The sequence below is a fragment of the Artemia sp. Qi Xiang Cuo genome, chromosome 17 (genome assembly GCF_049724085.1).
Source record: "Artemia sp. Qi Xiang Cuo chromosome 17, ASM4972408v1, whole genome shotgun sequence".
Taxonomy (NCBI): Eukaryota; Metazoa; Arthropoda; class Branchiopoda; order Anostraca; family Artemiidae; genus Artemia; species Artemia sp. Qi Xiang Cuo.
The window spans coordinates 24,234,867-24,256,797 of record NC_142810.1 but is presented as its reverse complement, the minus strand read 5'-3'; the positions used below and the strand labels follow the sequence as shown (position 1 = coordinate 24,256,797).

The window sequence follows — 21,931 nt, the reverse complement described above, 5'->3', positions numbered from 1 at the left end:
AGCCCATTTTGAAGAATTCATCTGTTGTTGATTTATCATGGTTGCAGCGGTAGCTGCAACCTAGTAAAGAGCGAACAACAGCCCATAGTAACCAAAAGTTAAAAAACGCGTTTAGAAAAAAAGAAACTGCCTAGTGAAATAAATCGCCATCTGACACTGATTCACGAAGGGTAACTATTATCGGTTCGTCTTAAAAGTAAAAGTTCATTGCGAAAAGAAATTTATAGTGATTTCGATAAAAAGCCTGAAACGTGAAACCCCTCGAAAATGGCGTCAGATCAAAATAAAAAGTGTGCCATTGGTATCAGCAAGGTTGAAAACCCTGGTGTTTCCACAGGGAAATTACAGCCCCCCCCCCTTGAACAACAAGGAAAATCACTTCCTTGCATCGGGAGCACTGATCTGTCTCCCATTTTTTTTCGTTTTTTTTTCAAAAGGCCTAGCGGGCTGCCAGAACATCATCGAGAGATGCTTAATGGATCATTCAAAAGCTATTTCTAATATCTACGTGCTTTTTATCAGTTACGTCATCTGCAAGTGCCATATGGCACAAAAAATAACACTTTCTGTGCCATTTCTTAAGGGGTGGGGCTAGCGGGCAACCAAAACATCATAGACATATGTTAAAACATCTCACATAAGCTATTTCTCATATCTACGTTATCCTTATAAAATCCACCATTTGCAATTGCCAAGTGGCACAAAAATGTCACTATTGGAGCCATGTCTCAAGTGGAAGAGCTGGGACTAGTGGGTATCCAGAACTTCTTAGAGAGATTTTTAATGGCTCGTTTGAAAGCTATTGCTCATATCTACGTGTTTTTTTTTTATCAGTTCTACCGTCTGCAAGTGCCATATAGCACTAAAAATATAACTTTTGGTGCCACTTCTTAAGTGGAAAGACTTGGAAGTATAAAACGGTACCATTGTAATAGTTATGGCCCAAAACCCATAACTGGAGATTTACAAGAACCCCTCTCGTATACTCCTCCTCACAGTCCCCTTAGTAAGTCTCATTAGTTTGTCGGGATAATTCACTATGAACTCTTTAACACGGTCAGCCAACGTTGAGGCTCATAAAATGACTTTTAAAATGTCGAATGTTCTTAAGAGGATGAAATTCATAGAAGAACAAATAATTAGATCTCGAAATTCCAAATGACTAATTCTTGACGTACCCCCTCCCCTCCCCTCCTCCTGTTCACATAAGTTCAGCTTCACCAAATATAGTTTAATGCTCTCACTCTTTATAATAGAAGCTTTTATTAACTCTATGTTTTATAATAGCCAATTACAAATGTATTTGCTGAAGAAAGTCCAATAACAACTATGCTTTTGGTGATGACATATCTCTCCATAGTCTTTGGGAAAAGGGCTGTAAGTTACACAACTTGGTCCTACAAGAACAAATAGATTGAATTCGATCATCAGCCGCCGTATTTCAGTTACTAGAACGTTAGACTTTGAATCAGAATGACAAGGATTCAGTTCCTTAATCAGGCATTTTTACTTCAATCATGTTTTTGGGCCTTATAAATGATTATTTTTCTGCTTATTCACTATCTTTGTGATTTTTTTTTTGTGAATTGTGAAATGTTCCATACACTATTTTTGGAACAAATTACGCACTGGACCCCAACCCCTTGTCACTTAGGGGTTGGAGAAGTGTAGGCATACGGTTCTGGAACCACTCAATATTGTATCTTCAAAGAAAGGTTACTTATTGTTATATTTATTTATTCATATTATTTCATTTGTTTATTATTTAATTGACATAAAAAAACCGTATAATGTATATAAAGAAATCATAGCACTAAGAACCTATTTGCATTTTTTTTTTCTGTAATATTTTTCTGGCTGTTATGTTACTTCCCAACTTTTTCTTGTTTATTGCTATTCCACACCTGTACGTCTAATGTGTTTTGGTGTTTATAAGGGGGGGGGATGTTTAGTAAAATAAGTTGGACTACCAACATTTTGCTTAGGTTTTGAAAACCTTAAAAATCTTTTTTAGAAAACTCTTTCCTAACTGTCGTTGGGAAAACTCTTTCATAACTAACGAAAACTCTTTTTTGGCTAACTTTCCTAACTAACTAACTTCTTTACTTTTTCCTAACTGTCGAGGTTGTCCCCCTTCAAAAATCATGTACACCGTTTTAGGTAGCATGGATTTCTTTCCATTATTTGAAAAGCGATTGGAAATTAAATATTTTTTCTTTCCAATCTTTTTTTTTAATATTTTTTCTTTTCAATATCATATACACCGTTTTGTGTAGCATGGATTTCTCGGCATTATTTGAAAAGCGATCGGAAATTAAATATTTTTTCTTTTCAATATATTTTTTAAATATTTTTTCTTTTCAATATCAGGTTTTTCAGTATTGTGTTTCTTTTCAATATCTCTTTTTAAATATTTTTTCTTTTCAATATTATGTACAACCATTTTGTGTAGCATGGATTTCTCGGTATTATTTGAAAAGCGATCGGAAATTAAAAATTTTTTCTTTACAGTCTTTTTTTAAATATTTTTTATTTTTAATATCATGTTTTTTAATATCGTGTTTCTTTTCAATATCTCTTTTTTTCAGTATTTTTTCTTTTCAATATCATGTACACCATTTTGTGTAGCATGGATTTCTCGGCATTATTTGAAAAGCGATCGGGAATTAAATATTTTTTCTTTTCAATCTTTTTTTTTTAAATAGTTTTTCTTTTCAATATCATGTTTTTCAATATCGTGTTTCTTTTCAATATTTATTTTTTTTAAATAGTTTTTCTTTTCATTATCATGTACACCATTTTGTGTAGCATGGATTTCTCGGCATTATTTGAAAAGCAATCGGAAATTAAATATTTTTTTTCTTTTCAACTGAAAGTAAGGAGCGATATTAAAACTTAAAACGAAGAGACATCATTCCGTATATGAGGCTGCACCCCCCCCCCCCCGAAAAGATTAAAAAGGTCATTGTAGTATTGCTTCTGCATTAACCTTAAATTAAAAACGGGCAAATATTAATAAAAAAACACAGTTTTTTCAGGGAAGTAAAGAGCTAAGTTGAAACTTAAAGCGAACAGAAATTATTGTTTTAAAGTCTATCTAACATATATCAATAAAACTAGTACAAATAAATTAACTAGTCATATCCTTATGTTTGTAGGATTATAGAAAACTAGCGCTTTATTGAAAACACAAAACCGTATAGGAGTTTTGGTACAGTAAAAGCAAACCGATTAAGGACACTTTTTACAGCATAAAAATAAAGCATTTTTTTTTATTGTTTCTTTTTTTTTCGTTTACTTTGGTAACCCTTCTGCACAAGGGTTCAGTCCGATGATTGGCTCTCGTTTTGGTTCTGAAAAGGACATGTCATGATTAGTTTGTAGACAAGTTCGAAGTGAAACCATCTTGATAGTATTTGGACTATAGGCTAGCTTTAAAATTTTTATTATAACTTGAAATTATTTGTTGTATAGAGAGAAATTACCGGACTTTCAGAGTTCATATTTATGGTTCATTTGATCTTCATTTTGAGTAATGCTAAAGTGTATTTCTTACGATTTAATATTGTTTATTACTCATTATTGGTATTATAGCTGGTGAGACCAAAATGTTACCTGATAAATCAATCCAATATTTCTGTATGCTGTTCAGTGACTTTGCGGTTATTAAAAAAGTATTTATTTTTATGCTTATGTTTTTAAGATAATTTTAATTGTATACTGAAAGTTACTGATATCACAGGGTGTAAGACTATGAAAAGCTTTATACGTAGATTAGTTTTTTGTTGTCAGGCTACGTACTCACCTCTAACTAAAAAATCAACATTCTTGTTTTTTATACTTGGTTTCTGTGTTTTAAGTAAACCGCTAGTTTTCTATATCCTACAAACATAGGGGTATATGATTTTTTGGTTTATTTGTACTTGTTTTATTGATATGTGTTTGATAGACTGTGAAGCAGTAATTTTTGTTGGTTGTAAGTTTCATCTTCGCTCTTTATTTCCCTCGAAAAACTTTGTTTTTCAAATTAATAAATATTTTAGTTTTAGGTGGGTTTCGGTCCTTCGGGGCTAAGCCCAAATCGCCTCCCTTTAAAGAGACTGCCAAGACTGAATTTTGATCTCTGTAACGGCTCGTTCACATTGAGATTTTATTAATACCAAGGTCTAGCCTGTGCTAATTTCTAGAATAAGTTTAAACAAACCCTGTTCACCATAGAGATCTAGGATTTAGCTAACGTCCAGTACTTGATCGAGCAAAAACTGAAGTTATCGAAACTAATTCTCTTATTGGCTAATGCTCGAATCTTACCCACAGATAGAGAAAAACTGCCAACAAAAAAAAATAGATAATTAATAGAAAAATGAAATAAAAGGAAGTAAAAGGAAGTAAAAGAAAGAAAATGGGAAAAATGTAAAAAGGAAAGAAAAAACAAGTTAAAAGTTGTTCATATTCCGCTCTGTTTCTTCAGAGCTATTTTGTAGTCAGGTTATTACTTTAGAGGTGGGAAAGAGAGTCATTTTTCTTAGAAATTAATTTGGTTTTTGATGAACACTGTTATACCGGATTTTACAGAACTCTCTTTTTGAAAAAATGGTTCATATATAAATATATATATATATATATATATATATATATATATATATATATATATATATATATATATATATATATATATATATATATATATATATATATATATATATATATGTGTGTATAGACCATTGGTATAGACCATTACCATGGTCTATAATGATTGGTTCATTCATCCACGTTTCCTGTCTTTCTATTAAAAGCCTAAAGAAAGATCTCCTTTATAATTACCAACACATGGTGGGGTCACATCTGGAAAGACGGCTCTGTCTTTTGCTCTCTCGCATGTTAAGAATCCAAAAGAAAATATACAAAGTGCTCAGGTTTGTTAGTCTGAATACTCTCCAAGGATGATGGCACTTCTCCAAGATGTAGTGCACAAAATATAACAAATAGTTTCTATACAATTTTCTTCTTTTGATCAATTAATTGTGATCGTTGTGTTCACATTTCGTCAGGAGCGAATCTCAACATTTTTATTGGGAGGGGGGACAAGAGGGGTCCATATCCGGATAGTCAAAGGGCATGGGATATGTAATAGTTTCCTTCTTCAAATTATTGGGGGGGGGGGAGGGGTGGCAACTGCCCCCCCCCCTGCCACCCCCAAACGACGCCCCTAAATTTCGTGTGCCGAGAAATATCGACTTTCTATGCTGAAAAAAATATTTTTTGCGGTTTTTTTTCTTCTGATTTTAAACGTTAATAATATACCAACAAAACTAAGGATTTTATAGATGTTGAGTGCACGAAATTAATATAATAAATGGATAATTTCTAACAAATCCGACTCTCCCTCTTGAATGGGTCCATATCTTCACTTTAACGTGGAATTACTGATGTTTTTGTAAAACGCTTCTAAGACCACACCAGATGTAGACATGATTAAACAAATGAAGTAAAACTGATTGTTCAGCAAAGACCCCCTCCCCCCACACATCTTGACTGAATTCATGAGCACACACATACAAGGCCGTGCCCAGAGGGGGAGGGGGGTTTGAAACCCTCCCGAAATGTTTTTGACTCGTAACCCCGAAAAAAATATTTGAGTAAAACCCCCTCCGAAAAAGATTCCTGGGTACGGCCTTGCACGCATATGTATAAATACAAAAGGATTTTATACTTGATCTTATTTTGAATATAAATTTATTCCCTATTATTTTGAACTTTATCTAATGAATAGAGACAACGATGAAGAAAAGAAAAAACACTAGGAATGTATAAAGCGACTGAACAAATTAAGACGCACATGTATTTCGGCAGACTTTCCAACAAGGTCGTATCCAGGATTTTTGCTTCAGGGGGGGGGAGGCAAAAAACTTTAAATAACGTATAAAAAAATTGTTTGTATTCTTATTTGTTGCGTTTTACGGATCGAGTAAAATTTTTTTTTTTGGGGGGGGGGCAAATCCGGAACCATCCCCACCCCCCTTGTATACGACCTTGCCTTTCAATCCTAGAAACTGATATCTTCACTTAAATGAATGCATGCGTACGTATATGCATACAAAGGCTTCTACATTTTTATTTTTGACTTTTTCTTAATATAACTACAATAGTACTTGGTATAATGAATTGTAAGCTAAATTTAGAAAGGCCAAAATTGAAAAAGAGCTCTTGTCTTCCTGTCAAAAAAGTGGATCGTTGCTACTGTAGAAACGCAAACAAAATATAGGAAGTCAATAGAAACTAATAGCCTATTAATTCATACTAAATGGATATTTTAAGAGCTATATTAAGACTTTAAAAGCGTTACCTAGCAAAACTGAAAGTTTATAGGCAAATTGAGCTTATGTTACACATGACTGAGTAAATCAATATAACCAGATGCGTACAGAAAGCTGAAACCAACGATGCATTAGCAAATTTTTTTAACATCATAAAAAGGGCTTAAAGCGCAGGGTTGCCAACTGGACACATTTAATGTCAAAAAGACTCATTCCCATGTGCCGGGACACAATGACATAAAAGGAGGAAATAGTGATAGATTTTAAAATTTTGGGACATAAAAGGGCAAAAAAGGGATATATTTTTTAAATTTATGACATATAACGAAACATTTCCTATTTGGATATATATTTTCATAAAAAAAATATCTCTTTTCACTAAAGCAGTGCTTTTTTTTTTTTTTTTTTTTTTTTTTTAGCATCCAGGTTTTGCTAGAAATGTAGTAAGTAAAGGATTTTCTCCAAAGTAAGGGATTTACATGTTTATACAAGCTTCATGCTTTCGCACATAGTCATTTTGTATAAATGTTTTATATATTTTTTTCTTTTCATTATATTTGATATAACGAAATTGGCCGCTTTAAAAGTAGTTTACAAAGCGTCTTTTTGCGCTGATAAAAATCTCTAGTTTTAGAGGTTCCAAGATATGACACATTTTTGGATGCTCAGAGGACACATTCATGGACCAAAAAGTTGGCAACCCTGCTAAAGTGTCAGTAGGTAATAAAATTGAAGTGGAGCATAAAACTGTTTTCGGGGGATAGCTTGCCGTTTCTGTATTTATCAAAGGATAAAATTGCGTTTACGGTAGTTTTGTTGCATTCAGGGTTATTGGCATTACCAAGTTCAAGAATAAGCTTTATTCCGCGGTATATATAAGACGATATCAATCGCTTCATTAAAAAAGAAGCGTTTTTTACTTTATTACTGTCATAGAAGCGTTTTGTCATAGAAGTCATAGAAGCGTTTTGGCGTTTATTTCTGTCATATGCTACTACATCCACTCATTCTCTTCGGAGCTTCCTCTATTGCCGCGGTATGTAAAGTCAGTGGCGTCAATTCATGAAAATTTACGAAATAGGGCAAATGTATTTTCAATATCTAAGGGGGGGGGCATCTTTGTCAATGACAGTTGTAAAAAAAAATCAATGAAAATACCCCCGAAATGATAATTTATAAAAGCTAGGGGCTATAAGCCCCCCCCACCCTCTTTTTGACGCCATTGTGTAAATTTGTCTGACAGACACATTGGTACACAGCTATCTCTGGCTATCTACAGGAGGAAACTACTTTCTACTTTGGATCCATTGCTCGGGACGGCGGTGCATATTTACTAGGAGGGGGTTTTCACACCGAAGTCATCAGGGTTTATTTCTTAACGAAGGTTAAGTGGATGCACATATAAACTAGGTTTTAGTCATAAGTTTGGTATGTAATTTTTGTTTTTAGATGGCGTTATTAATCCAGTATCTTGTTTTCTTGGAATTATAAAAATTCATACTTTGACTGTAAGTAATAAAATTGATGTGTGGCCTGGCTTTACGAGAAACATTTTGCCTTACCTTTTTACATTTAGACATGAGAGTCCTTCACGAAGCAAGAGCGATCATTAGCAAATACTTGCAAACCCTTTTAGCCATTTAATCAATGTAATGTTTTCTTGATGGATATGAGACTTTGAAATTGGGATGGTTTATACAGCCTTTTATAAAGATGAATTACTTCGATTCCACAAGGAAGTTTATCCGTGAACTACTTTACTTAAGTCGGTGTTCTTTCTAATCCCGAACTAAATTTTCCACTCGGCGTATTTGGATCCGCTAGACCTCTGGCAGATAGTGTCCTTGCGATTGGCTAAGTCCTTATTTTTCAAAATTTTTGTTTACTCTTTGCCTTTTATTCACTTAACTATGTATGCTCATGATGAAAATAAAAAATGTCTCAAAATAAAAAAAAAGACCTGGTAATTCAATGGTAATTTCTGTTGGCTACTTACAACACTTTAGCTATTATTAACAATTAGTTATTAGTCTTAGTCAATTGTGCTCGTAGTGTATACTCATCAATTTTTTTTTCTGCTATTTGTTTTATGGCAAGCCGACTTGGCAATTGCCCCGCTCAAGTATCAAACGTCACTAAATTGAACAATAATGTTAATACGTTATCAAATTAAATTGTTTGGTGATCTTGCAGTAAAGCTAACTATTAAGGAACCTGACAGCTTTTGTCTGCCTAAAGCATCATAAAACTCATTTGCGGTGACACCTTCAACTATTTGTTTCCTTCTCTTTTAGTGAAGCAGATCGGCAATTGCACTGTTTTTATAGAGCATGTATTATTATAATGAGAAAGAAAGAAAAACTACATACCAAAGGCAAAAAAATGTATGCTACTAGCTTGCGAAATTTTTAAAATCAAATTCTGCTCCTTCTGTTTCTTTTTTAAGCTATTAAATAAAAATTTAATAGCTGTGACATCTATCAGCTAAATAAAATACATCAAACTCTTTAACTGTACGATTAAACTGACGAGTAGTAAGTAGGCAATATTACAGAGAGCGGGAGTAAGGCCCTCCCCCTCTCAACTCCAGTGCCGTTTACTCAAACTATGAAAAGTATAGGTCTACCAGTCCGCCTGCGAGTCCAGGGGACTTTTCGGTCATATGTTAATCCTAAGACTCGGTAGCTCGCCTGAGACTCTAGGCAGACGGGCCCTAAAATGCTTAGGTCGCTTGTTCGCCTCTGAGTACAAGCGAATTCAATCCCACGTTTTGTATATAAGGCCAGTGGACATTCTTTGTCATGAGTCAACCCTAAAATCTCGATCATTTCCATTGCAATTCCAGTGGGCTTTACCAGTAGGTAAAGCTCATATAATATGAACAATTTCAGTTTCCCAATTGCCTGCTGAAATACCTTATAAGGACCATAAATTTTTTGTGATCCTTAAAATGGTCCATTATAATTTCGTAGAAAACTCTAAATTTTGAAATGAAAAGAAATAATACAATCTTTAAAAACACATTGAAGTATCGCCCTCTCCCTTTTAAGAGATGTTTCTAGTCCCTCTAAAATCACTGAAATACAAAACACAAACAGTAATATAAGAATTCAGAATAAAAATTATATTCGGATGAATATATAGACTGCTTCGTTTCACTTTTAATGCGCTCTGCGTTTGTTTCCGGTTCTACCTTAAGTCGAAAGAGAGATTTTAATGTTCTTAAATTAAAGTTCTCCAGCAGAGATTTTGGAAACCTTTCCAGCTCAAGGAATTCCGGAACAGCTGTTGATATAATGTCAAAACCCTAGGAGGTTTGTATCTAAATATATCAATATATACGTCTTCCAGACGCCAGCCTATCAGAATGTAGATTTCTATGTAGGAATTTAATAAACTATTGAGATGCTATAAAGTTTATTGCCGTTGAAATTGAATCGAAGGTTGTTTCTTGGTAGTGGTCTTTTTCTTAGCATTGTGTATTTTCGTTTTCATTCCAAGTGATTTCGTTCAAATATATCGAATTTCATTTTCTTATGGGCTAAAAAGGGGGAAGGGCTCATTGAAGGTGTACAGAACAAGTCTCAGTTACCCTTTCGAGGTTCTTTGCGGGTTTTTTTTCTTTGTTTTTTTTTCATAATAGTACTATATTAAAAGATTTGGGCACTCCTTAGAAATGCCATGCAAATTTCAAATTTTCCTGATATTTGAGAAAAAGTTAGGGTTCTGGTGATTTTTGAAATTCTCTCCCCAGCTTGAGAAAAATTTAGTCAGGTTTATCCCTCGTGGCAAAAACAAAATATGTCGGTGCCCGTGTCTTGACTAGCCGCTGATCACCTCTATGACTGATCTAACCTTTGATTTGGGCTTGGGAACTCTCAAAATCCTCTGCAAATTAGGAAGCTCTTTTTTGTTATTTTTTTATGCTATGAAATCAACATTTAAAGATGTGGTATTATCCTTGTAGCTCCCTGTGGCATTTATGCTCAAAAAGAATTTGTTGTGACAAATATTGTCCTCAGTTCTAAACTTGTTCAGTTATTCCAGTGAAGCTTTTAATAGTAAAATTCACACATTTCAGTAAAATTCACATGTTTTAAGTTTACATTTTGTAGTCCGATGTAAGAAAGAGGCACGGCTTGTATTTAAATATCTAAATAGGTGTATAAATATATAAAAATATCTATATGTGTATAAATTTGGGTATAAATATATGAAAATATATATTTACATGTATAATATATATATATGCATAGGTATATATAAAATATATATAAATAGGTGTATAAATATATAGAATATATAAATATATAAATAGGTCCCACACGCCAATTTCTAAGAATCCAGATCCTACGTAAGAATGTAATAAACTACTGAAATGCTGGAATTTTTTACTGGTGAAATTGGAATCAAAGATAATGAATCTCTTTGTAGTCTTCTTTCACGCATTATTACCAATGTTCTTATTTGTTTCTCTGAAATATTACTGCTAAAAAGAATATGTGGAGATTTTACCATTCTCGGAATGAAATGGAGAAAAGAGGAGATTAAATAGTCGTCCATAAGCCCTTCAAGGTCACTGGGAAAGGCTTCAAAGCTACGATAATGAAGATATCCTATCATTTGTTTAATTTTTTTCATCGTATGTTTCCAAGTTTAAAAGCCACACAAACTGATTTCATCCGTCTCATTTTGACTATATTTGGAATTTTGTGCCCGTCAAACACTTTTAGAGCTATCTGGTTTGTTTTTTTCTTTACAATTCCTTCTCCAGCTGGTCATATGTAAGTACTCCTTCTTGGAGTAGCGTAAAAAAGAACCCATAGTACTCATGGGCTGTTTTTGATGCTCTCTGGCTTTTTGTGGCCAGTAATTTACTATCTATGCACATCTTATAATTTCATAAGGTTTTTTTCTAATTTCATTTGGTTTGTGGTTTTATTGACATTGCTGTTTTCTTTTTGATTTTGACTTTATTTCTGACTTTTTCTTTTTGATGCTCTCTGGCTTTTTGTGGCCAGTTTTTCTACAAATAATTTACTATCTTTGCACATCTTATAATTTCGTAATATTTTTTTCTAATTTCATTTGGTTTGGGGTTTTATTGACATTGCTCTTTTCTTTTTGATTTTGACTTTATTTCTGACTTTTTCTTTTTGATGGTCTCTGGCTTTTTGTGGCCAGTTTTTCTACAAATAATTTACTATCTTTGCACATCTTATAATTTCATAATATTTTTTTCTAATTTCATTTCGTTTGTGGTTTTATTGACATGGCTTATATTGGAGTTTGTGTGTCACCTCTGATGTCCTTCTTTGATGGGGGAGCGAAGGGTTGACCGCTTAGTAGAAAATCTGTACTAGGTTATGCGTGCCACGGGTGGCCGATGTGTACCGAATGTTGCCTGAATTGTACCATCCTGGTGCGAAGAGGCGCAGCTTTGTGGAATTGTACCACATGTGATGGAGCAAGTGGCGAAGTCAGTGTTCATATTTTTTTTATCCATTACAGTGCTCACATCGTCCAATTTTCTTCTATCCTTTGGTCCTTTTAATAGAATTTTTATAAGAACTTTTCTTAGAAATTTCTTGTGGAACTCTTTTTATAAATTTTTTTTTTACAATTGCTTCTCCAGTTGGTTATCTTCAATTTTTTGCTATCCTTGATCCTTTTTAATAGAATTTTCATGAGAAGTGACTGATTTATGACAATTAAATTTTCTCCTTTTGTTCCTCAGGGTTTATATATACATATTTTACATATATAATATGTACATATTTATATATGTTTATATAATATATGTTTATATAATATGTTTATATAATACATATTCAAAATAATGATTGATAAAAGTGTATGTTATATAATAAATCATGGATAGAAAAATTTTGCTCAGTAGATAGTGAATTGGAAATAAAGAAAAGTAGGGGTACTTAACGAGAAGGAAAGACGGGAAAGAAGAAAAACAATGAGAAGAAGCTAAAACATGTGTTTCTGTTTTTGCTGTTATTATTTATATTATGCTTATTGTTACCATTGTATATTTTGAGAATGCACCTTCTGTAACTAAATAAGGTATATTTTAATTTAATTAGTTTTTCATTGTCCAAGCTACTTTTCAAATTTTCCGTTTGGTCTTTTTTTTTTTTTTTAACCTTATATTGTTTATAGTTACATCTTTAACACGTAATTAAAAGACACTCCGTCATCATCAGGTATTCTAGAATTATTATTGTTTTTTTTACCAACCTGTGTAATTTATGGCCTTGTCTGTAAACCTTCTTGGGAGTTTTTATTGTTCCTAAAGGCTTTTTGATTGCAAAGTCCGTTTAAATTAGAGATTATTCTGTTTTGTTTGTCGTTAGTCATTTTGATTGGCCAACCAAGAGCAAAACACATTAACTTTCTTTGTAACCTCGGCCATAGTACTCAGGGGCTCTTTTCGATTCTCTGGCTTTTTATTTCATAATGTTTTTTTTTTATTTGATTATATTTATGATTTTATTGAAATGCCTAATTTTGGAGTTTTGTGTCCCCTGAAGTCTTTCCCTGATGAGCAAGCGAATGATTACCGGCTTAAAAAAAGAGAAGAAGAAAAGAATTTGTGCCAGGTTGGGCGCTCCACGCGTGACCGAAGTGTGCCACATGTTGCATGAATTGTACCATCCTGGTGCAAAGAGGCATGGCTTAGTTGAAGTGTACCACACAGGATGGAGCACGTGACGAAGTTAGCGTTCATATTTTTTTTATCCGTTGCAATGCTCACATTGTTGTTTTTAAAACGAAAAAGGTTTTTACAAACAAACAAAAATGGGTTGGAAAATTTATTTGAATAAGCACACATCTTTAAGAAATATAATCTGTAGCTGATAATTTAGCTTGAATTAACCGGTGTTCACATGCATGTCGAGTTAGACTCTGTCCTTAAACATGGATGTCTAGCTCCCTGCCCTACACGTGGTCATGAGTGTGTATAGCCAGAAATACATATGAACACTAACACCACCTACAAATAATAAAGACGGTGACAAAAAGTCTCCTGATTGGCTTGAAATCTCAGTCGCATAGTTCTCGACTCTAAAGCGGGGTGCTTGGATGTAATTTGTTTCAGCCAAGCACCGGCTTTATGTGTGAACGTGAACGTCTTTAACGGAGATGGTGACACGTGTCTTGGCACCGAGGTCTTACTGGAGGTATATGAGCTGGTCTTTAGACCATACAATAAAATAAAGTAGTTCATGAACTAGAGACATGGTAAGTCAAGGGGAAAGAGTATTGAAAGGTCACAGGGTAATGACAATTGTCGGACACAGGGTAATTATTTAGGGAATTATATAAAAAATTCTCTTTACATCTCTAGTTATGATTATTTAGTTAACTATTCGGTAGAAAAACAAAACCTTTGAAGAGCTGGAAGTTTTTTTTTCAATTTTAGATTAAATTCAAAACAACTTGTAAGATTAATTTCAACAGCAAAAGAGGGTTTTTTTTGGGCTTGTGGGTCATTTTGATGGTCTAAGAGCTAGTGGTCCAGCATGAGGCTAGTTTAGGCTTAGTGGTCCTCGTATAAAATTATGGGGGGTCTACCCTCCCTCTTATGAAGTGAATACGCCTCAGAAAATGCTACCAGTGGATGAAAATTCAATAAAGACATCTCCAACCTCGTACACATTTTTTTAACAAAAAGTACGAGCTGAGTCAATTTGTGTTTAACGCTCAGTCTTTTTGCTCTTACCAACTATATCAGATACTTTGAGGGAACAATTGTGCTTTTTGGTTTATTAATTAAGCCATTTTTTATTTTCTATTTTTTTTTTTTTTTACTATTTTTGGAAACGTTTACAATCTTCCGTGGAGTGTGTATGATTTTTAAAGCTTTTTTCTAATTTTTGTAGTAAAATCGTTTATTTAACATCAAACATACAACATAATAAATAAACCACCCAAGAAGCAGACGTCCAGGGAGTGGGAAACACTTAATTAACGTAAAATAAATAAGAAGAAGATATAAAAGAGACATAAATGAGAGGAGTAGCTCCTTACTGCTGTCGAGACGAGAAACTTATTCTTAATTTCATCACAAAACAAACTAATAAGCCCCCAAAAAAACCAAGAAAACTAAAAATCGCAATTTAAATATAATAAATCTCTAGTTTTTTTTTCATTGAGCCCAAATTTTCTGTAGCTAGTCTGGATTGGCTAGCTAGTCTCCATTTATTGGGTCATTCAATATTTCTTTACATCCTTAGCTGTCATGCCGCATTAAATCACCGTTATTCGGGCTTTCTACCCTCCCCCTGCTATTCACAATGCTTGGATCTCTAGAACTGTTTTCCCCAGATTGCTGTTTATATCGATCCAAGAATTGCTAGGCAAGGAGATAGTCTGACATTTTATCGACCAATGAAAATACTGCTCTCATTGTTAGAATTCTAATGACCTATTATATAGGCTGTGGAGTAGTCATTGAGGCTAAGGTTTTATCGGTTTCGTGACATTTTTAAAATCCTGATGCATCCCTTGGTGAGATTTAAATTTTGTTATAGAAAATTTTAGGTTCGTTCAGCTGAAGGAAGCTTAAAAGGTAATTAACTTGGCATCTTTTTTGGGTTGTCCTCTTGGCATATTTTATACTGAGCCGTGTTTTCAGGCTCAGCGGGTTCGAACACGGGTTGTTCTCTCGTCTAGTGCATCAAGCGTTGAGCACCAGTGCATCTAGTGCATCAAACACGGGGTTGAAACTTCGAACCCGCTGAGACTAGACGAAAAACTAGAAACTTGAAACTAGACGAGAACCCGTGTTCGAACCCGCAGAGCCTGAAAACGCGGCTCTGATAAAAAATGTTGTCTGAATACCTTTTATACGGTGTAGTACGCCATTCACATTAAAAGTTTTATTTTCAAAATTAAGGCTCAAAAGTATAGTCAGTCGAAGGGGGCAGTCCTGCCCCTGACCTACCAAAATATTGCCTTGCCCCACTGGTGGGGCCTGTGTCTGACGTTGGGAATCATGCATATAGATGCATGAGATGCAGCATGCTTTCATCGATCTGGAGATCACTTCAGTTGAGGGAGAGATATATAGCTCCAATATTTTATAAAGAAAAGACGATATTCATTCTTTTGTTGATCTTGAGCATATTTTAGCTAGTCAAACTTCTCTTGTAAATTCTTATTTAGTGATTATGTCTGCATAAATATTTTGCTACCTGCTTTAGTGTAAGTAGAAAAAACAAACAAAAAAAGTCGTAAGCTTAAATGATTTAATGCTGAATTTGAATATTATAGTCTTGTATAGTGTATCTTAATTAAAACTATTTTAGAGGAAAAATACACGTAATTTGTTGAATTTTGGTAGGCAGGTAAGCACAAACCTATCGGGCGGGAGGGAGAAAATATAAAACGAGAGGCTGACTCCTTTCTTCTCAATGGAACTTCTTTTTTTCAAATGGGAGCTTCTTGGCTCCCATTAGGCAATTAAAGAAAGTTTTTCTTGTGCTTTATTTGGTTGATTTTTTAGCCATTTTTTTTTCAAACATCAAAGAGAGGGAGTGTAGACTTGGCTCGAGAATTTTTGAAGTTTCATAAGTTGGCGGACAAGAGCTTAATAATGTTTTTTTGACCCCAAATTTTGGCCATAAATCCGTGCCTTAAAATTTCAGTGACCCAGGACGATCAAAATGTGACCTCAAGAAGCAGATCTCTAATACTATTATCGACAATTGGGACATGACATTTCGTGAAGTCGCTTTCACTTACCATTTCTGATATAAGTTAAACGGATCCCATAACTTATCTTTGGTGTAAAACTCTCTCCCATCGAAATGTCTTCTTCGATTAGGAGGGGAGTGTTCCTTTAATTAAGGTTCGATATGATATAATTCAGGATATATGTAGCCCATTCATTAGAGCTTGAACTTGACAGTATTTAACTTTTGATTGGATAGTATTTGAATTGGGCTGTCATTCTTTCTTATTGAATTACTACAATAGAAGTTATTCATGTTTATATAAGTACGGTATCTTAACTGTTTTGTTTGTTGAAGTTTAACTGCAATCCAGGAGGAAAAATATGCTTGGAAGAAAAACGAACTCGTGTTTTGTATAAGGATAGAAAAAGGGTGTGCTATTTGATTTTCACTTGTCTTCGCATTGTTTCGCAAAATTTTATTGAAAGCTGGAGTTTATCGAGGATCAGAACATCCGTACAACCACATTATCTATATCCGAATCTTGACCATGTTATAATTTTTCTATGACTAAATGCTAAATACATATATATATATATATATATATATATATATATATATATATATATATATATATATATATATATATATATATATATATATATATATATATATATATATATATATATATATATATATATATATATTTGTATATATATTTGTATACGTCTCGACTTAAAAGGTCATGAATGTATTAAGTATGTTGTTGAACTAGAGTTACTGTTTGAGTTTCAATTAAATATCCGCATAATTTCACAAAACCTTGGCAAAGGCTGGAGTTTCTCAGGGATTAAAAGTACCAAATTTTATTTTGTGTCAAAATATTTTAAATCATTAATAGAATGTTTTTACCTCTATATACTAAATATAAAATGTATTTGAATGCTCACGATTTTAAAACCATGGTTAACCTTGATTTGTTGGTAAAACTAGTCGATGTTGGTAAAAAGCCTCATCTAAAAGCTGTTGTCTTTGAAGGATTAGCAGTGCTGATTTTTTAGTTCTTTACAGCTTTCCTTATACAGCTATTTCCTTATTTGTCATAATAACCGTAGTATGTTTTTTTGCCTATGAAATTAATAAAAAGAACTCTAGGTCTGAGTTATAGATTTAACAAAAGTAGCTTCATAGATAATGCAAATTTACGGTTTCCCACTAATGATTAACAAATTAATTTAGTAATTTCGGATATATCGAGTACAATGTTAATTTGAAAATCTAGTAGTTTTGGCTCTAGTTATTTAAGGTTCATGTTAGATACAGTCCAGGGAAGGTTTGCGAGGCATGGCTGTTCTTGAACTCTATTGAAGGGTAGAAAAGGTGTTGCTGAAAGGCTTTTTTCACAAAAAATTGATAACTTTTATAGATCCATGCCATTTAGCTCCCTCCTCCTGGTTTTTGTGAAGGATTCTCTAAATAAGACTTTTTGGTATGCACTGAAGTTTCGGTTTCAGAGCTTTATTTTTTTATTCAATCAATCCCACGTGAACTCAATTGATGTGTATAGCATGTACAGGGATAACAAGGTGAGGTTCTGAGTTGCCAATATTCATAAAGTCTCTTTTGGTATTTACACAGCTTTTGTAGAGCTTAATTGCAGAAGCTCTTGCATTTTTTTCTATAATCCTTGTTCTATCCCCTTGTTCTAACCCTATGATCTATATCCCCAAATCCCATTCCCCTGGAAAATCTTGGATCAAAAATGTTACGATTTATCCTTTATTAGAAAAATACAACTTTTGTCCTGATAATCCCTAAGCTATTTAAGTGCATTATTCATGCGTCAGTTCAGCAAGTATGGAAGATGAGACAGTATTCGTCTTTATTACTTGGGAATGAGCCATTTCCGCTGTTTATAAATTGCGTTTTTAAAGCTTTGGAATTAATGTTTCCTCTTGCGACAGATGTAATCCTATCAAAAATGGCATTCAGACGCTTGATTGGTTATCCTTTTGCCTCGTATCGGCTGTCCCTTAGGTCCCCAGAGTCTCTAGGGGGCTAGTCAAAGACCAATAAGAAAATTCAAGTTTACAGGCGGAAAAAGTAACGCCATCTAGCGCTTCCAAGTAAAATCTGAGAACTACTTACACTTCGTTCATTTTACTGTAGATACATTAAAATTTCAAGTCAACTGGGCAATGTTATTTTATTGGAATTAGATTATTAGTACTCATTTTAATTACAGTTTATTATTTTAGTAATATTCTAGGTTAGCAACGCAATACTTATTAAAAAAAAATTTCTGTGCTGTAGATAGGTAGATAAAGCACAAAAAATCACATTTTCTTACGCCGTTTCCTTATTTTCTTTGGGCCAAAAAATAGAAGTTAGAAATATGAATTATTTTAAATAGCTAGAATAAATTATTGTATTACTGAATAATCCACCCAGTAGAAAATAAAGGTTGTTGTAATCATAGGCAGTGTGATAGCGCTGCCTAAGATTTTTGACAAAATTTGCACTTTACTGAAAAAATACAAATGAATGTGGATTGTCAGTTTAATATACATATACTGATATTTAGTAATCAAAATGTTATTATTATTTGGTTTATTAAAGTTATAAAAGTAAAAATATTTATATTTTTTCAGTACAGTGCAGATTTTGTTCTGGCCTTGGGAAGGCACAGGGGTTTTGCGCCCAAGTTATGTTAATTTTTGCTCGTTTTGAGTTTGACTCGGTTATTTATTGTAATTTCTGTTCGTTTTGGGTTTCATTTATTTATCGATGCTGATTTGTGGTAGTTTCACGCTTGGTAGATTATTTGATTTGATTTTTGCTCATTTTTTTTTTAGTGGAGTTTTTTACTTTTCTTTGAAAAGCTTATTTTGTGGAACTTTTTTTTAAAATTAATTTTAAATAGGAAATTGCTTGTTTCTGAAAAGCCATTTAAAAAGCAGGTTTTATTTTAAATGAAAGGCTCTCTATTTGAGCCTTTTTTGTATTGAAATTTCAAGTTAATTTCAAGTTAAAAATTGAAATTTCTAAATATTAAATTAAAAACATCTTTTTGAATTAAATTAAAAATTTTAAACTAATTCAAAAATTTTAAACTAAAAATTTAAGAAATTCATAATTGAAAGTTCTTTATTGACAAAGACTCTCTAGTTTATAGCACGGCCTTCTTATATATTTTTTTTTTTGGCGGCTGCTAATACGAGTTTCCCAAATATTCCAAAATATTTGGAATGTTTATTCCAAATATTCCAAGCATTTGAAAACATTTGGCTTTCAGAATGATATGTCACTATTTAACACATTAGTAATTTTGTTTTGTATTTTTTCATAAGTCGTTATTTTGTTTAAATATTCTTGCCAATGCACTTAGTTAAGCGTCAATCGAGTATCCAGTGCTTGACACTAAAATCTTGAAGTTAATGTAGTTCTTCCACACAAAATTTAAAGTAGCCCTGAGAAAAAAAAAAGAAGAAGAAATCCACAAACAAGCAAACAAAGCTTTCTACTGTCTCTTAAAAGCATTATTACCTTATTTGCTTTCCAGGAAATGTGTGAAAAACATTCTAAATAGAATTGTGACTCTTCTTGCTGTATTTGCTATGTTGATTGAAAAGAAAAACATGTTCATCCTTTTTTTCCCCCGTTTTTCCAGCTTCTTAGTATAAAAACAAGAGTTGTTTTGGTGACTTTAGAGATGAAAGACGAAAAATAAGGCTTTATCCAAAAAATAAGGCTTTATCGTTAGCTAAAATTGAATTCAGTCTTTGGACTGAATTACGAGGAAAATTGTTTCTATTTCCTACTTATTCTTAACTTTCATCTAGATAATTGGATTTGTGTGAAGCTACTGCTTTTCACTTCGGGAAAATTATTAATTTTTTTTAAGTTCGTTTTTTCCTTCAAAAAAAAAAAAAATAACTGAATTTCCTAGCTTAAAGTCGTTGAAATGAGACCTTATGTCGTGAACGTTGGTACAACGTTGGAACGTGTCGTGAACGTTGGCACATAAATCTCTGTTTGTTGGTACAAAACATTTCTTTACATTTTAGAATTTTGAATTTTGATAGTTAAGATTTGGAAAGAAATTAAATTTAATAACGAAATTTGTGTACATTTTTAGTAGCAAATTTGTCCACATTTCTTTGAGAGTTAAAGTTTGAACAAACCATTTGCAAGATGAAAATAAAAGATACCAGTTGTTATTTGTTGAATTTTTATCTGCGAATGCATATTTTAACACTCGATTTCTCTATTCAATTTTCAGTTTTAGATATATGTTAAAAGGCAACGTCTCACTTTATATGAGGCATTTTGAAAATAATTTCTAATGTCGAAAGTAACTTGGCGTCGTTAACCGCTAGAGTTCTCACTGTCCAATGCTATTTCTAAGCTGAAAACATTGTTCATCCAGTCTACAAATACATTGTCGGGAAAGTTAATGTTTTTTATCCTATTGTTTTTTAGTTCAAATTGTGACAAGCAAATTGTTTTATGTTTGTAGAAATTCAGTTTAATTTGTGAAATTTTTTTTTTAAAAAAGCTTTATTGCAAGGATGCTTAAGCTTTGCAGTCTGTTTTTTTTTTAAAATCAGAATTGTGGTCGAAAATATTAAAGTGAAGATGTTAAAAGTAGAAGAGCCAAGGCTCAGGGTGTTTTTTCACAGTTAAGAAAAAGTTTGGAAGAATAGGAAGATAAGTCTGCAAACCAAGATTAAAATATTAGAAGCTATAGTGATGCAGTAGTCGAATATTGCTCTGAAGCATGGGCGCTCCGAAAAGCGGATGAAGATTTGCTAGATGTTTTCCAGAGAAATTGCTTACGGATTGTTCCGGGTACCCGGCTGACTGACCGTATTTCAAACAGTAGGCTGTACGAAAATTGGGGTTCAATCCCGCTTTTTAGGGCTATAATGAAAGAAAGGTTGAGGTGGCTAGGGCACGTTGCGTGGATGAAGGATGACAGATTGCCGAAGATTGTCCTTTTAGGCCAACCGTCTAGGGCTAAACAGAAAGCAGGTCGTCCTCGTCTGGGGATGGGAGGACGTCATAAAGAATGATTTAAAGGAAATGGGAACTTCCTGGGAGGGTGTAAAGAGTTTGTAAAGGGTTTGTAAGAATTGCTGTTTGTGAAAAACAAATACATCACAGGGGATGTAGCCCTTAATGTTGAAAAGAGATGTAAACTTTGCTTTTTGTTAATTAGGGAAAAAGAAAAAAAAAAGGTTTGGTTGAAATGCCAAAAAGAAGAGACACCCGAGAACTTGAGAACTGAGAACCACTCAGTTCTTTGAACTTGAGAACCACTGAGAATTTGAAGACAAGCTTTATAAGACGTTGTGCCTCTGTTTAGAACGTTGTCTTGGCATAGGTTATCCCTGCAAATCCCCATGTTGGGTCCTCTAAAAGGAACTCCTACAGAGACAGTGCTAGGGAGAAGTATGCGGAAATGGTTGACTATGGTAGTTCAACCAGTTTTGTGGACTGGTGCCAAATTTGTCTTAAAAAAAGGAAAAAAAAATGTTTGAAACTTATGTGATTTGGCCTGTTCCAGCTCGAATCCGGTACGTCCAGCAAAAGGTCTATGAAATATTTCTCTTTTCCAGCAAATGGTACAAACAGGGTTGCCCGTCCAAAACCCTTTCCAGCAGTTTGGTACTTCAACGAATGCTGACGGTACTACAAACACTATGTTAAACATGAAAATGGAGAACGGTGTTTTGAAAGCAGATACAACTATAAAAGACAACATCACAGTTGATACGAGCCACATGAACCAATCTGTAAGCTATTTTCACTCAATTTCTTTTTTTTCTATCCCCCTAAGTAAGTGTGACGTCAGTGCAAGATCTTAAAATTATTAAAGGATAAATACAACGCTACACCCACGTGGGAAAGGGGGATTCGTGG

At 33.4% G+C, this 21,931-nt stretch overlaps 1 protein-coding gene across 4 annotated transcripts in view; it reads left to right on the top strand.

Annotated features, from left to right (window-relative positions):
• The window catches only part of Rbfox1 (RNA-binding Fox protein 1), a 299,703-nt gene that overhangs the window by 190,938 nt on the left and 86,834 nt on the right, over positions 1 to 21,931 (top strand). For all 4 annotated transcript variants that reach the window (XM_089103487.1, XM_089103488.1, XM_089103489.1 and 1 more), the window contains one exon: positions 21,628 to 21,804. In XM_089103487.1, the coding sequence (XP_088959613.1) occupies positions 21,631 to 21,804 (174 nt within the window). In that variant the 5' untranslated portion in view covers positions 21,628 to 21,630. The remainder of the gene's footprint in view (positions 1 to 21,627; positions 21,805 to 21,931) is intronic.